This window comes from Haliotis asinina, chromosome 2, assembly GCF_037392515.1.
Source record: "Haliotis asinina isolate JCU_RB_2024 chromosome 2, JCU_Hal_asi_v2, whole genome shotgun sequence".
NCBI classification, from domain to species: domain Eukaryota; kingdom Metazoa; phylum Mollusca; class Gastropoda; order Lepetellida; family Haliotidae; genus Haliotis; species Haliotis asinina.
Window position 1 is genome coordinate 20,094,620 of NC_090281.1, and position 17,351 is coordinate 20,111,970.

A 17,351-nucleotide genomic window follows, 5' to 3' on the forward strand; every position below is an offset into this window, starting at 1 on the left:
GTTGATGAAAGAGTGTCCATTGATCCTGGCTCCATCGGACAAAGGAACGTAGTGGTGTGAATGATTCATGAAATGATAGTGTTTTGCTTGAGTGCTGTGTGAAGCTGTCAGTGCTCTTGAGCTTTAGCATTCAGGGGAAGCATGGTTTGTAACAGGTCTTGATCGGAGTGTTCTCAAATGTGATCAACTGTGTAGTGCAATGCTGCTGGATTCATCGATACTGGGGCGGTGACAGGTGTGAAGAGAGCTTCCAGCTCTCTCTTGTTGTCACAGTACTCCAGTACACATAGGCAGTACGTACCAGGGAAGATGTGTGAAGTATCTATGGACCACATGAACTCATATTTCTTTGAGGACAGCTGACATCACCTGTTTCTCACATCGGTGGACGAGCTCTGGCCGCCCACCTCAACCCATGTCGTATGTGTGGTTCTATCGGGGCAGAGGAAAATTCTCAGCCGAATTACAATCCATGAAAGAGCGAACCTACCCCAACCTCCACCCCAATCTGCGCCGGCACCGCAAGAGTGGTGTTGTGGGGTTATCGGACAGCTTTGACACTATACCGCCTCCTCCTCCGTAAGTTGCCACTGGTTTCTTTTACTTCTTGCTTTTGTTCACAGCAACTTTGTTGATTCATATCGACCGATATCAAGTTATCATGGATAAATATTATTGTTGACAACAAATGAGTATTTCAAGGGACAATTTCTCGTTCCCTCCATACTTTGTAGTGATGGGCATTGATTTATATTATGGTGTTTTAATTATTTGTAATTGTTCACAAGTTGAGTAAGCATCTTTGCTATTTTTATGTGACCTTGATCCAGTTATGGTTATTAATGCTATTGTTGACCATAGATATGTATTTTGAAGGACTATATCCCTTTCCCTCAAAAGTTTGTTGGGCAAGGCACTGAATTATATTATGACGTTGCTTTGGCGTTTGAATTGTTTATAGATATATGTTAGCATCTTTCCGCTTCACTTTGATCTTGATCAAGTTGTGGGGAATACATATTGTTGTTGACAACAGCTGTGTTGTGGACTTTTGCCTTCTTACCTTTCATATTTGGTGGAGAAAAGGACTGAATCATATCATAGTGTTGCCATGGTATTTGCAGCATGTTACAGACTATGTAAGCAATGGATGTATATGATGTAGGCAGCAGCTGGTTGCCTGTGACAGATGAAATTGGGCATTATTCTGAAAACTCGATGACCTTCATACAATAAACACTCATGTCTGAGGGATGAATCCAGATAGAGGTGTAGGGGAGGCATGGTCCCATTGTTTCAGAGAAACTTGTCATCTTGTGAATGTGTACTTGGTTGAACATATTCTACACTTAGAATCTGTTGAAGCTTGAAATGTCCAGATGATTCTCTTCAAATAAATGAGGGTATGTGTTCACAAAATGAGGATATGTCTTCATGTAAATGAGGGTATGTGTGCACATTAATGAGGGTATGTCTTAAAAAAAATGAGGGTGTGTCTTCACATAAATAATGTTAAGTCTTTGCTTAAATAAGTTTATTTCTTCACACAGATAATGTTTATGATCTCTCTACATAAATAAAGTTCACATAAATAATAAAAGATCCTTCATGCCTAAATTGTAAATATTATACTAATTACCTATATTTGGAATACTCTAGCTATAATGACAGTCAAATAGCAACAAGATGTTTGGTATTGTATTACCTGTTTAACCTATAGAAACTATTTTGGAATGATAGTTATTGGAGTTCCTGATAGCATCCACAGTCAGTTACATTATTTTAAAATGTTTTAATATTTAACCCAAAGAAACTATTTTGGTGTAATATTAATGATGCACCTCCCGACAGTAGCCACAAAAATGAGTTTATTTTAAAACAATTTAATATTTAACCCTAAGAAACTATATTGGTCTAATTGTTAAAGGCACAATTTCATGCTTTTTCAACGATATTTTGGTCAATAATATGTATATTGGGGCATATGCACTCACCATAGGTTCCTATTGATACAATAAAAGACTTATTATCCATTACCATTTGCCTGAAATGGATAACTGAAACTTGAAGGTGAACAGCGTCCAAACAAATAACACTTGTCGTGTATGAAATGTAAGCTGTTGCTCCATACATCAAAAACTGTCATATGCAGTGTTGCCGGTGTTTGCCGAATTGGCCTCCATCACAAGTTGCGTCATAGGATATTCGTAAAGAACGTCCCAAGGGACATAACTCTTTGGGATTCACCTGAAATATAACTTGGTCGGAAGAGGGTGTGAGAGTGGATTTAATGCAACGTTGCATTAATTCATTCCAACTTTTTAATTTAATATTGTAATCTTAATGTATATTTTGTTTTCAGATTGGCATGTATATAACTTCCGTAGCGAGTTGATAGTATTAATGGAAGGAATGAAGTTTTGATTTTAGAGAAGTGTGGCATGAGAGCATGCCTTTTATGATCACTTCTTGATAGCAGCTATAATATAGAGTAATTTTTGAAACAGTTTAATATGTATTTAAGCTTGTTATTAAGATATGTGTTCTATTGAAGTGTTGGTATATGGCTTTAGTGTTGGTTGTAGGTGTGATATTTTGTTTCTCTTTTGAAGTTGTTGATTCATGCTCTTCAACATGTCATATATTTCTGTCTTTGATAATGATAATGTTTCCCAAGTTATTTCAAAAGCACAGATTCATAACGCTTCATTGTGAAGTTTTATAGGAAAGAATAGTTTCAGCTGCCGTTACAGAGTTTGCTAACAGCAAGTGATGAAATAAGTACTGCTCAACTAACTACAGTGGAAGCTGTCAAAACCGGCATCTGTCGAATCCAGCAAGTTGTCAACTCAGGCACAAAATCTCAGTCCCTGATCCTTGGCTTGTAGATTTATCATGAGCTCTACAATCCGGCACATTGTCTAAACCAGACGGTTTATCAGTCCCAGTGAGTGCTGGTGTAGACAGCTTCCACTGTAGTTAGTATATTGGGTGTAGATGGCATATGCATGTGAAACTGAGGCGTGGTATCTCAGTGGACTAACATTATTTCAGACACACACACGAACAGCAGAAGTCACTCTGTAAACTAACACACCCACATCTTTGACATTATCAAACTGAATTATGCTTAGAATTCAACTGCAAAAAATCCATAGAAACAGACCATGAATTAAAACAGTGGCATCTTAAAAGTAGTGTTTTATTTTTTATATCAGTTATATTTGGACAAAAATTATTTCTGGAATGTGACTTTTCCCCTGCTTCATCAAAGGTGCAGTGATCTGTAAATGTATTAAGTACGTATAAAATGTTTCACAGTTCTACAGTGAAGTGTAGGCTACTGCTAGTTCACCCTCCAACTGTCTCAGTTCATCCATCCTGGTCCTCATTGTCTGTGTCATAATTCATTCACAGTGTATAATGACACCTCACTTACTCGGTATTCAGTAAACCGATGATATTTGAATAATCATTCATTCACTTAGCAGTTGTATACAGGTAGTAATGGTCCTGGGAAAAATGCAGTGTATTAGAAGTGTGGTAGAGAAAATCTGTCATTTATCTGTCAGCCTGGGCATCAAATGCTCTCATTCTTGATATTGCAGTATTTTCTTTCCATTACACCTTTCATGACTCTTTCTGTCCTTCCTTCTACAAAATTTGTGCCTACCCGCTCACTCATTCACTCATGCATGTACCCACTCACCCACTCACTCACTCACCCACTCACTCACCCACTCACTCACTCACTCACTCACTCACTCACTCACTCACTCACTCACTCACTCACCATTTTATATGATTTTAGTCTAAAACACCGGATATTTCTTTGATTGACATTCTAATGAGTGAGTAGGTTTAGTTTTACGCCACAATCAGCAATATTCCAGCTATATGGCTGCATTCTGTAAATAATCGAGTCTGGACCAGACAATCTAGAGATCAACAACACGAGCATCGATCTGTGCAATTGGGAACCGATGACATGTGTCAACCAAGTCAGCGAGTCTGACCACCCGATCCCATTAGTTGCCTCTTACGATAAACATAGTCGCCTTTTATGGCAAGCATAGGTTCCTGAAGGCCTATTCTACCCCGGGACCTTCATGGGTCTGGCATTCTAGAAGACAAGGAGATGAAGAAATGAGGACCGTTTTTATGGATATAGCTGGAATAGTGTGGCTTAAAACTAAATTCACTCACTCACTTTTATGGATGTGCAACCTCCTTATTCTGAGTAGGGGACTTTTCGACATACATTTTATTGGCATTGTCACGCAACTATGTCTGTGAATCTATGGCGAAACATCACTTACACAGAATAAAGAAGTTGTATATCAATGAAAATAATCCCCATTCTTCCAACACAGGGTATGTTGAAAAGATCTGTGTGTATCACATTTCAGTATCATATAGTATATTTTACCATTAACCGCATCTTTCTGTCTCTACCATCAATAAGTTGTTTTTTGATCATCAAATAGCCAGCAAAGTCAACAACCATGAAAGTATATGTCACTGCTGTTAGTAATTAGATGAATCTGATCAACCATGAGGTACTTCTGCCCTGGGAGATAGAGATGTTGAGTTATAAATGTTTTATGACCAGACACCCAGTTTGGGGATGAGTCAGGGAATACTTATAACTCAGTTATGTCAACATTCAGTCAATATCAAATTCATTGTTTGGACGTTTTAGTAGATACTAAGGACAATTAGGTGAAGGCGGCTGGATTAAAGAGTTCATCCCAGGTTAGGTGTAGGTATGGGCAATGTCATGACCTATGTTTTGTACACAGACTGAGATATCATTTCAAAGTGGAGTGAAATGTAATGAGAAAAGTTAGACAAATGTTACTCTATGAACGACCATAGTGGCATGTATATAACTTCCGTAGTAACAGTACGCAGTAACAACCCATCAAGAGTCACTAATTTCTGGCTAGGAATGAGAATAAGTTGATTATCAGTGAGAAGGTGATGAGTGTAGGGTTCAGGAACAGGGGATGAACTTACCTTAGATGTTAACTAAACACATCTAATTACCATTTTCTGTTTTACCATTCTACTGACATGAATAGTAGCAAAATGAAAATTAAACTGTAACTACTTTTTGTGACATTTTATTAATACAAATTTATTGGTGTATAGAAATGGATTCCCATGAAATATTTTGTTGGGAAGTTTGATTTGAAAAGGGACTGTAAATGTGTGTAAATGTTTGAAGGCATCAAATATGTTTTACCCTCAGTGGGAGTGAGAGAAGTCACATCAAAACGTGGGTTTTATTCATTTTTTTCTTGTCTTTGTATCCGTATATTATTTTCAAGGTTTGATAGGCCTCCATGAAACCCGTGAACATCCAGATTAGAATGGAACTTCAATAACCGGTGCATGTCATGAAGAGGTGACTAACAGGGCCGAGTGGTCAGGCTTGCTGACTTGGTTGACACATGTCATCTGTTCCCAACTGCATAGATCAATGTTCAAGCTGTTAATTACTGGATTGTCTTATCCAGACTCAATTATTCCAAGACCACAGCCATATTGGTGGAATATTGCTGGGTGTGGCGTAAACCTAAATCACTCGATCATTGAAGGCCATGACCGTGTCAAAAATGTCAGTTTAGGATTTACAGGACACGAATTCCTGCATCCTATACTCAGTAGACATTGACTGTGGACATAATGAAATTTATCAGCACATCCACAGAGATGCAGAAAAAGTCCAAACACTTGAAAATTTTAGTCAAGTAACAATAAGTTATCACTGAGTTTGCTACTGGCTGGTTTAAGGTATCACTTGCAAATTCATTACTGTAACAATTAATGTGTTGATCATGATACACAATACAATAACGGTATTAATAATAATATTTAAGTGACTGGCACCCCCATTGTGCAGTCCCCCTGAAAATTATAAGCATGAGTCCCAGGGACCCTCAAATACAGGACTCAAGATAAATCCCTGGTCAGTATTTGACACCTGGAAAGTTTTTATCTGACATCATGATTTGTCCTTAGCTCAAGTCAGCATGCATAAGCCTTCTTATGTGTGGGTCTTCATCCACTGTTATTGACCATGCATCATTTCACCACAGATTTATTAACAGATTCTGTACAGTGGAAGCTGTCTAAACCAACACTCACTGGGACTGAAAAATAATCCGGTTTAGACAATGTGCCAGATTGTAGAGCAGATGATAAATGTACAAGCCACAGATGGGACTGAAATTTTATGCCTGTGTTGACAACTTGCCGGATTGGACAGATGCCACATTTGACAGCTTTCACTGTATATGGAATTGTTAGTCATGATGCCATATATTCAAAATTCAGAATAGCCTATTTCCATCCGTAAGGCAGACATTCCAACCTCTACTATTTCAATGTGGTCACTACGAATTATAGCCTCAAACAATGCCAATATGATTGAACTAGAAATTCTACGAAATTTGAAGAAAATTCAGTAAACTTTGGATAAGACAAAAACATATATTTTCACTGATTAATACATTTTCACAAAAAATGAGATGACAAAAAGAAATGTAATTCTGATAATCTTTAAATCTGCTGCTGGAGGTATGTGAAATGAAAGCTTCATTCTTGATTAGTGTCATATTGTCTTTTTCAGATACGACCATGATTTTCAGTATTTAGTTGACTACTAATTTTATGGTCAAACTTATGGTTATCCTTGAAACTTCAATTTGCCACACTTTGGGGTTGGCATCTCTACTTAAGTATTTGGAACGGAGTCTCTATACCTTTGTACACAGTATTCTACAAGACAGTTCAACTTCTTTTCTCTTTGTTACTTCAATTGTTTTTATTTTTATCACACTGTTTGCAGGGGTGGTAGATTAACATTACTGAGTGATGTGTAGTCATAAATAATTAAGGCTAGATAAGGGTTTATGTGTTGTCAGTATGACCAGGATTGGGAGGGCAGAAGAAAAAAAATACATGAACTAAATGTCATGGTTCATGTTGGATTGTTTGTTACGAAAACACTTAAAGTTGAATAAAAAAATTTCTTTTTTTACCTGTCTGAAACTAAAGATGAATTGGTCATGGTTTAGACAAAAAAATAAGACTTATTCATGAGACTAGTGGAAGAAAAATGCATTAAACATGAACTTGTGAATCCATATGTCAACTAAAACATGTACATATCTATCTTCAGCTTGGGGGTAGAGGGGAGGGGATGGGAGGCGATGGGCTAGCCTTGAACTTTTCAGCAATTTGATGCATGATCCTTGTGCAGTTCATCTGCATCAGGTTTGTAGTTGTTCCCCCAAGTTAATCGAGAAAATCATCTTTTATGTAACCATACAAAAATGCATAACATGTAGTGAGTGCTTTAAGGGACTCTAAACTTTTGATGAGTAGCACAATAAAAAAAGAGAAATTTTTCAGGATGAGCGACATCTTCCATGATGCTTGATGATATAAGAACCAGTTTAGCCTGGTGGTTAAAGCATGTGCTCGTTACGTCACGCTGAAGACCCAGGTTCAATTTCCCACATGGGTGCAATGTGTGAAGCCCATAATCTTGTGAATCCAGCTGTGATATTGCTGGAATATTGCTACAAGCTACAAAACTCACTCATTCCCTCACTGTAAGAGTCTGTACAAAAATGTCACGTCATAATAAAATGAAGAAATTGTCATCCATTAATATCATACATTTCTTTTCATCTGCTTCTTGGTGGAATGGAAAAGACATTTCAGGTGTGATGCACTTTAGAAGATAACTTTTTAAATCGGCAGTACATTTGATTGTCTGTCTTATCCAAATACATATATGAGATGAATCTAACACACTTCTTTGAAATTCTTTGCTTCATCCATACAAATCCATACTCTTTTACATTCAATTTAGCTTGGTGTGGAAATTATTTGCATGCAAAAATTAATAATAAAGGATGGACCAGTAAATCCTGCTTCAACACTCATAGGAAATGATTCCTGATTTGGCACCACCTAATTTCTGTAATTCCAGAACAGAACAGAAATTGTCATGCCCAAAGTCACAGAAAAAGGATTATGTAAAACTTGGACAAGACTATGATTTAATCATGGATATGTTGCTAGGCAGCTGAGTGGATTAGACAGTGTGTCGTATCTCATTGTTGATTGGGGATTGAGGTGACTCGTAGACGGTATCACCTCTTGTTGATGATTGGGGATTAACTCAAAATATTCTGGATTACTTGAATGTCAGCATACGTGTTGTTTGGAGATGACTTTTGTGTGAAGAATGTAGGTTTCAGATCCTACAGATAGAGGTTCTATGTGTGTAGAGTTTTCTATATCTCTAAGGTTATCTTTTTGTGTGGCGACCCATGACGGTCTGGGTGGGAATACAGGCCTTTAATAACCCATGCTAGTTAGAGGCAACTTAATTGCCAAGAATCGTGGCAAACCAATCAAATCACGCATAGTAAAATGCATTTCAAAGCGTGAAAATGGCGGAACCGTTGAACTCTGAAACTTCACTACACTATACAAAGCACAATTTAAACATAAACTTTGAGCTTAAAGATGAACATCTTTCAGCACTGAAATATATTTGCAAAGGGAATGACCGTATTGCTGTTTTGCCCACGGGATGTAGATATTCTAAGAGCCATGTTTGGAAATTCAGAGTTAGCTTTTGTTGATAATAGTACTAGACTATTTTCATCTTCATGCAGGTTTGCGCTTAGACAGGACCCAGTCGTAAACATGGCCACGAGAGGGGTACGAGACACCATCCGGCTTGGCGGAATGACACGAGTAGTTATGAATGAGATCTGTCCATGAGACTTCTGTATATCTTGAGATGTTATTTTTCCACCATGTGTATGTTTCTTTTGAAACATGTAATGTTAACTTTTTTCTTAATGGATGACCCAATTCTGCTTGCTTGTCATTTTTTGTGAAATGTTCTCATTTAGTGTGTTTTTGACTGGCTCTCAGCACTGTCACAGGAGGTTCGTTTAAAGGTGTCTGTCAACATAGATCCTAAGGGGGTATTTAGAAGAGGTTTAGGGGACCATGTTCCATAGCTGATGATTCTACTCTTGTAGATAGACAAGGACACACATGCTGCGCGACAAGAGTGCAGTGTAACAATCTGATATTGTCTCATATTTTATTTTTCTTTTGTGCGGGATTGGGTGGGGTGAGGGTAGGGGTGGGGAGTTGCTGCAGAGCATGGGGATGCGGGATGGGTTGAGGTTATTGCTGTATTGTATTGTACATTACTTTATCACAGCAGATGATTGAAAATATTATTCAGATGTTGTCTGCCACCAAAATGAATGTCACATGTGACTATTACCTACTATCACCTCACAGGCAGCTTGGGTTAGTCAGGGGTTAATGATACACTTTGAGCAAGATATTCATCTTGGAATGGCGCTATGAAATTAAACCATGATTAATTTCATGTGACAAAAAACATATTTTCCCTTGCCACTAATAAATATGTGAAGCTTGATGTACAGGGAAAGTTCTGTAGCAGGAATCCATCAAATGTGGCAAAACATCAATATTGACTTCAGTCCTCAGAGTGTCCTCTTTGAATGTTGTTTAGAAGTGTTGTAATACCTAGATAATGCAGTGAAATGTATCACTGTTTGCAGCTTTCATTTGACAAGGTCTTATTTCTCAGATGTCTCTTTTCATAGAAATTATTTGTCACATTTGGTTTCCACAGATCTTATTTCCCTGGACTCTTACGTCACAGGACTCATAGTTTGCAGAACTCTTTGCTTCATGGATGTCCAGTTTCACAGGGCTATTATAGTTCAGAGTTATACGAAGTAACCTCAATCTTGGTCACAGTATTATTCACTGCCTGTTTCAACTGCACATTTAAGTTAAGTTTGCCTGTTATTGTACTCATGAGTTTTGGGTTTGTGTTTGTGATTACAATCGATTATTTATCGATTACTGAGCTCTGATCAATCTGCAGACTGTGAGCAATAACCAGGACTGGATTGAGCAAAATGATACAGGCAAGGCAGTGAGGCAGACAGCCTGTTTTCATGTAGTTGCATCTTATAACAATCATGTATTGCTGAAGACTACTTCTTCATCAGAATTCTATATGGGTCCTTTTGAGCAAACTACAGCCCTGTTATTGTGTGGTCGGACAGAGACGTGCACCATTAAGTCAAGCATACAACCCTGAGCCATATTTCATTTTACACAGGCTTGAACATTTCTCTGTGCACAAAACCTTGTAATTCTGTCCAAGATATTGTCTTATATTTTCACCTTGTTCATGTTTACCTGAGTTTCAACATCACACTTGCAGTATGTCATAAAACCTGCAGTATATTATCACACTTGCAGTATATCATCACACTTGCAGTATATCATTACACTTGCAGTATATCATTACACTTGAAGTATATCATCACACCTGCAGCATATCATCATGCCTATTATATTTTATATCATCACCCCTATAGTATATCATCACACCTGCAGTATATCATCACACCTGCAGTATATCATTACCTCTACAGTATATCATCACACCTACCACAATTCCAGTTAATATTGATCATTATCATATTACCTAACCTACATTTAGCACCATGATTGTATGAATCCAAGGTAATGTACTGATTATCTGTTACTAATTTCCATGTGTTGCTAGCTATCTTGGCAAGTCTCCAGTCTCTCGCTGGCAGAAGACGATGTCGGATATGTTAGAAAGAGAAGATACACTGCAAGATAGGGAAATAAGAAAATGATAATGAAATTTCCCACTAATAAAGGAAGCCATGGCGTGATACCCAAAGGCAGAAGGATCACATGATGCATCACAGTGGTGCCTCTTTCCTTCACATGTGACTTTTAAATACAAAATGCCATCTTAGAGTCTGCAAGGAAAGTATATGTACATTTAAATTAGCTGTTCTTATTTTTACATGAATTAAGTTTAAGTACATAGTCAGACACTACCATCTGCTTACATTCTGTTGATTTGTTCCCCTACCAGTATGTTTACTAGTTTACATTCTCAGCTCCCTGGGGAGTTTGCAGTGTTAGCTGCATACCAGCCTTAGTGGATGTTTAGCACCAACTTGGGAGCCCTATCACTGTTGAGGTACATTTGAACAAACCTTTGAAGATCTGGGTTAGAATTTGTCTTCAGTAGATTGATGCTCATGCTATTGATCACTAGATTGGCTTGTCCAAACTCGATTATTTTACAGGTCGCAGGCCTATAGCTGGAATATTGCTGGATTACATTAAACAACATCCAAACCAAATCAAACCAGATTTGAAAATGTTTGTGGTTTGCCCAGGTTGACCCACAATGGACGTGTGTGTTGGGTGTATGAGCAGGTTGCTGCTTCCACCATCTGGTCATCTACTTCTGGGTGAGTTGGTTCGTGTTGGTCCACAAGCTGAGTAACCTTGTCACCATCAGCAATGTGTTAGGCTTTGAAGCTGCCAGTCCACTTTCCTTCTCTGCCTCCAAATATGTGTGAATGTGTTTCACTGGTACGTGGGAGAGTGAAAATTTAAAGTCACAACAGCAATATTTGTGACTAGTTCAACAGTATGTATTTGAATGTGAGTATATAGAGGACATAGTATCAAGTCACCTTTGGAACTGATGAAACAATTTGCTCAAAATTTGCCCATTGGAAATATGTCCTAACAGCTTCAATGGATAAGCTATGACACATTAAGTCTGTGCTCTAGACTACCAGTTGTCTAAATTTTATTTTTTGAAGTCACATTGGATAAGTGGGTTTCACCTCAGATGGTTTCAGCTCATCACAAGAACTAGAATCTATCCTTTAATGAGATGAAGTGTATGTAAAACACACCATATGATACAGTCTGGGACCTCCTGCCAGCCGCACCCACTCTATCCCACTTCCTAACACATGCAGACACTCAACAGAGAATAAAACTCAAATATTTCTCCATCCTATCCTTATATGTCCATAATTATAATGTGACCCTGTGAATTTCACCCAAGTGTCTTTTGATGTCAAATATGTCACCACTAGTTAATAAAGTTACAAATAACCGAGGCTTTCCAAGGATATCTGTACTTTTCTCAACAAGTGTGATATATATTTGATATTGTGAAATTGTTTTTATTGTCAAAAATCATTCTTCCTTAGTTTTCAAAGAAAAATGTACATCTCTGAACATGGTCCTGTTACTGGACATGCAATGCATTGATGTCACAGCACTGTGATGTCATCAAGTTCAGATGATGTGATTGGACTATCAGCTGGGCATTGTACAAAATCTACTGTCAAAACGATATCTCATAGGAGATACCGCTTTATTTCACACACACAATATCTCCTGTGGAACACAATTTTGGATGATATATGCATTTTCCAGAATTACCAAACATATTATGCATGTTCCCATATCAGGGCCTACATTTTCTGAGCTCTCTTAGCACTAAAATAGTCACAAGCTAATGCTAATAGATGGCACTTACCACAATTGTAGCTTTAAGAGAGCTTTGGAAATCTAGGCCTTGATGAGGATCTTTGCATTTATCTGGAGAAAGTTTTATGTGTTTTTCTTATCAGATTGTGTACAATTCGGTTGCTTGATCCAATCTGGTTATGATCCAATTCTCATCCAAGATAGATCCACATTTTCTGAGGCCTTACATATTTTTACATCTTACTTAAATACAAATATGAAAATGTCAAAATAACAATGACAAGATGTTTTGAGAGCACAAGGTAAGCTTCACTTTGACAATGAAATTTTTCAAGGGTTCAAAAACCCCATAGCCCGAAACCCGGGACAAGTCAGTTCGCACTTTGGGCAAACAAATGATGATATTTTACTTGTCTGTTGGCTATCAGATAATTTCTGCTCATGGTTCCAAACTGCAAATAAACTTGGATTTCATTTCATATCTGCACAAAATGCTGACCGACATGATATGAAAGACCCCTTGGTGGATTGCATGTCGTTATACCTTGGTGCAGGTATCCACACTCTGTCATTGTTTCAAAATGTCACGAAAACAAGGATTGAGTAGATCCAGTGATAGTAATAGTTCTACTCTCAATCAAGTTAGACTGTTATCATTTAATGTAGGATCTCCTCATCTGAAATATTGCTGGAAATAATGATGCAAGTTTTGATTGATGCTTTGACATTTTACGAGAATCAAATTAAGAAAAAGAGACAAGATGGTCACCAGTGGATTGCCTCAATTTGCTGCGTGGAGTTGCTTACCTTTGGTGTCACAGAAGCCTATGATTTATGATAGTTCAAGTCTCAGATAAAATATGTCTTGATTATGTTTCTAGGTTTGTTATTACTGTATGTAACGTTCTATCAGAGAGATGTACTCTCACTGAGTGCTTTTCTCGCACACAGTTGAAACACTGTGACATAACTGAAATACTGTTCAATGTGGTATTTCACTCACTTACTCACTCACTCACTCACTCACTCACTCACTCACTCACTCTAAGCCCATTTTATGAAACAATATTCTCATCAAGGCAATATTACAAACATTACCATATTTTCCTTGCAAACAAATGACATCCAAAATTGGAAATGTATTGTTAATGAAACTATAGAATTTGTCCAAGAGGATTTGTTGTGATGACATTTTCACAAGCTCTTAAAAATCTTCAAATTCTTGCAAATGAAAGCATCAAGAAACAAAATGTTTGGATGACATTTTCCTCCCCAAACCAGCACAGGTATGTGTTTATATAATTTAGTAATGACAACAAGGTTGGGGTGATGAAGGTACAGGTAATTAATTATTTACTCGTTTAATTTCCGTGGCTTTCATCTCTGACTAACTCTTGGCAATTCCATCCTTGTTGTCTATATCAACATGAGCATGACTGCACCAGGGTCCCAGCAGACTGTTAATATGGACCCAAGTAGCTGCCCAACATGCTCTAATTCCTTGTGTGTATTACACAGATGATGCTTTGATGTACAAGAGGGCTTGTACACACAAATATGAGTTTTTGCTAGCATCCTTCTCTTGTAAAAGGCACAAAAACATTTGGATACTCATTGTTTAAACATATATTCGGTGATGAATCATAAATCCTCACAGTCAGCTATATTACCACTTAAAATTTATTTTTGAAACAGTAACTACAGTGAAAAAGTTTGAAATAAATGAAAAAAAATCATTGTTTTACTTTACTTCAAAAAAGTTTGAAAGTCATTGTCTCCATGTACATACAAGGTCTTTAGCAGGTGCATGTGTCTGGTAGTTTGTTAATCCTGTCAGTTCCACAGGAAATGGTACCATCTGGACTATAGGATCAATTTTAATTAAGTTTTTTTAATTACATTAAATGTTCTACATTGTAGCTAACTGAAAAGAACTTCAGTTTAATTTCTCCAGCAATCCAAAAACCTAATTTATCATTCAGCCATACACACTGAAGGCATTAGAAAGTTGCGGAACCAAATGTTTCTTCCTGCCCATCCCAGTCTTTAGAAAAGTAATACTCGCTTGTCGATAGATTGATTGATCAACAAAGAAAAGCTGATTCCAATATTGTTTCAGGAAGCTCTGAATGTTACAGACATGAGGGAATTCAGCAATTTTCTGTTTGATTGCGTAATTGTGATCTCATAATTGACTGAAATTGCATGCATTCATTGAAATTCGTCAAAGTTGCCAAAGGGTCTACTGACATTTCAAGAGCCTGTACGAAAGTATTCTTTGGTTGCTCTGTTGCTGTTTACATTGTTAGAGTATTGTTTGCTGTTGTTTAAGAAATAAAAAATGTCGTTTGTTGTGCAAGTGTAAAAAATCGCTGACTTCGTCAGTCATAGATGTAGTGTTGTCATGTTGAAGTTGAATTTTCATTTATCTTGTGATGGGGGAGGGGGTGGTGGGGTAGGTGTATATGAGGGTGTCAGGATAGGACTTGAAAAATATTTTTTGTTAATGTCATAGAGTGGCAAAATGTTAATCATGAAAGTGGAATGGGTTCAAACACCAGATGGTCTCATATGTGTCCAGAGGCGGTATTTATAAAGCTTTTAAGAATTTTCTTAGTTTTTCACTGAAGTTTCCTTAAGAATTCCTAACTTTAAGAAAAATTCTTAGTTTCTCTCTTAACCCAGATTAAGAAGAGAAAAATTCTTAGTTTCTCTCTTAACCCAAACTAAGAAAAAATCTTAGCTATAAATGTTCTTACAACTTAAAATTAACATTCTTCTTAGTCTTTCCATGAGCAGCCATATTGGATAACTAAGAATTTTCTTAACTAGTTATAGGTGTCTTCATGAGGTTTCTTAAAGTTAAGAAGTAAACTAAAGAACAAAATGACTTATCTAAGTGTTTTCTTACAAGTTGAACGTTGTTATAAAAACTAAGAATCCTTGGGGCATTTAAGAATTCTTAACTCTTACGAAAATTCTTAGAAGCTTTGTGCATACCGCCCCAGTGACTTTCAGAATGTTTTTCTACTCACAAAAACCATTCCAGAATAGACTGTGACCTGATATGAAATGGATGAAAAATGAATGAATGTTAAACTGACTCTCACACATTATTATTTAGCTCTCAAAGACTCTAACTTTTACCCCTATACTGATGATTGACAATATCTTGAGATTTTAGGAATTAATGTACCAGTAAATGATACTGAATTGAATTATAAGGTACTTCTTGGTGTAGTGGAAATATCAACTAAAATACTGAAATAAAAACAGCTATATATTCCTCACTGCAATATTTAGTAAGCTGTAGTTGTTGCAAGTTAATGACTATCAACCAATCAACTGTCAATTAACAGATTGTATAAAGGACATCCCATCAGTATTTTTATTAAGGTAGTCTCCACTAAGTGCTAATAAGCATTTTGTCTTTCAAATGTTTCACCATGGCTGGAGGGTAGGGGGATAGCATTACTGTTGAGGCATATATTTCTAGATGTCAACTGAGTTCTTCACCACACAGCTCTTTTGAGATTTTAATCTTTTTCTTTGGAGTACAAACCTGATCCTGTCTTCCCAATCTGTTTTTCCTGAGGACATCTGTCATGATGAATGGGCATGTGCTACAGCAGGTGCTTGTTTTGTCCAGTTAAAATGTAGGCTTGTTCCTGACATTCAAAAATCAATTAACAATAATTTCTAAATGTGTTTTCTTTGGGCTTTACCAAATATGAAAAGAAGATGCTTAAGTGGTGGAAGCCCTATATCACAATTAGACCATCTTCATGATAGAACACAAGTCGTGTCACTGTGTGGGTTAGAGTGCAACTGTGTTAATGGATGCTGTTGTTGTCAGACCATCTCCCAAAGTGGTGTTCCTGGTCTTGTGCAGATCTTTACCATCTGCTCAGATTGGCTGATTCGTTCAGACTGTCTCTTTCACCCACTTACTGGAGTACATCGATGATGATATTTGGTACAATAATCTTGCTTTCAGTCATTCAATATCTTATACTGTAATCATTTTCTGGTGTTCACAGTTGGCAATGTTAGTTCGGAATTCTTACATTTAGTCATTCAGTCTAGTACAAGCATCTACTGGTGTTCACAGTTGGCAATGTTAGTTCTGAATTCTTACATTTAGTCATTCAGTCTAGTACAAGCATCTACTGGTGTTCACAGTTGGCAATGTTAGTTCTGAATTCTTACATTTAGTCATTCAGTCTAGTACAAGCATCTACTGGTGTTCACAGTTGGCAATGTTAGTTCTGAATTCTTACATTTAGTCATTCAGTCTAGTACAAGCATCTACTGGTGTTCACAGTTGGCAATGTTAGTTCTGAATTCTTACATTTAGTCATTCAGTCTAGTACAAGCATCTACTGGTGTTCACAGTTGGCAATGTTAGTTCGGAATTCTTACATTTAGTCATTCAGTCTAGTACAAGCATCTACTGGTGTTCACAGTTGGCAATGTTAGTTCGGAATTCTTACATTTAGTCATTCAGTCTAGTACAAGCATCTACTGGTGTTCACAGTTGGCAATGTTAGTTCTGAATTCTTACATTTAGTCATTCAGTCTAGTACAAGCATCTACTGGTGTTCACAGTTGGCAATGTTAGTTCTGAATTCTTACATTTAGTCATTCAGTCTAGTACAAGCATCTACTGGTGTTCACAGTTGGCAATGTTAGTTCTGAATTCTTACATTTAGTCATTCAGTCTAGTACAAGCATCTACTGGTGTTCACAGTTGGCAATGTTAGTTCGGAATTCTTACATTTAGTCATTCAGTCTAGTACAAGCATCTACTGGTGTTCACAGTTGGCAATGTTAGTTCTGAATTCTTACATTTAGTCATTCAGTCTAGTACAAGCATCTACTGGTGTTCATAGGTGACAATATTAGTTCTGAATTCTTAC

At 37.1% G+C, this 17,351-nt stretch overlaps 1 protein-coding gene across 1 annotated transcript in view; it reads left to right on the forward strand.

Moving 5' to 3' along the window:
• Nucleotides 1-415: 415 nt before the first annotated feature.
• The window catches only part of LOC137273373 (potassium channel subfamily T member 2-like), a 155,815-nt gene continuing 138,879 nt past the window's right edge, over nt 416-17,351 (forward strand). The window contains exon 1 of the mRNA XM_067805994.1: nt 416-579. Within this exon, the coding sequence (XP_067662095.1) occupies nt 416-579 (164 nt within the window). The remainder of the gene's footprint in view (nt 580-17,351) is intronic.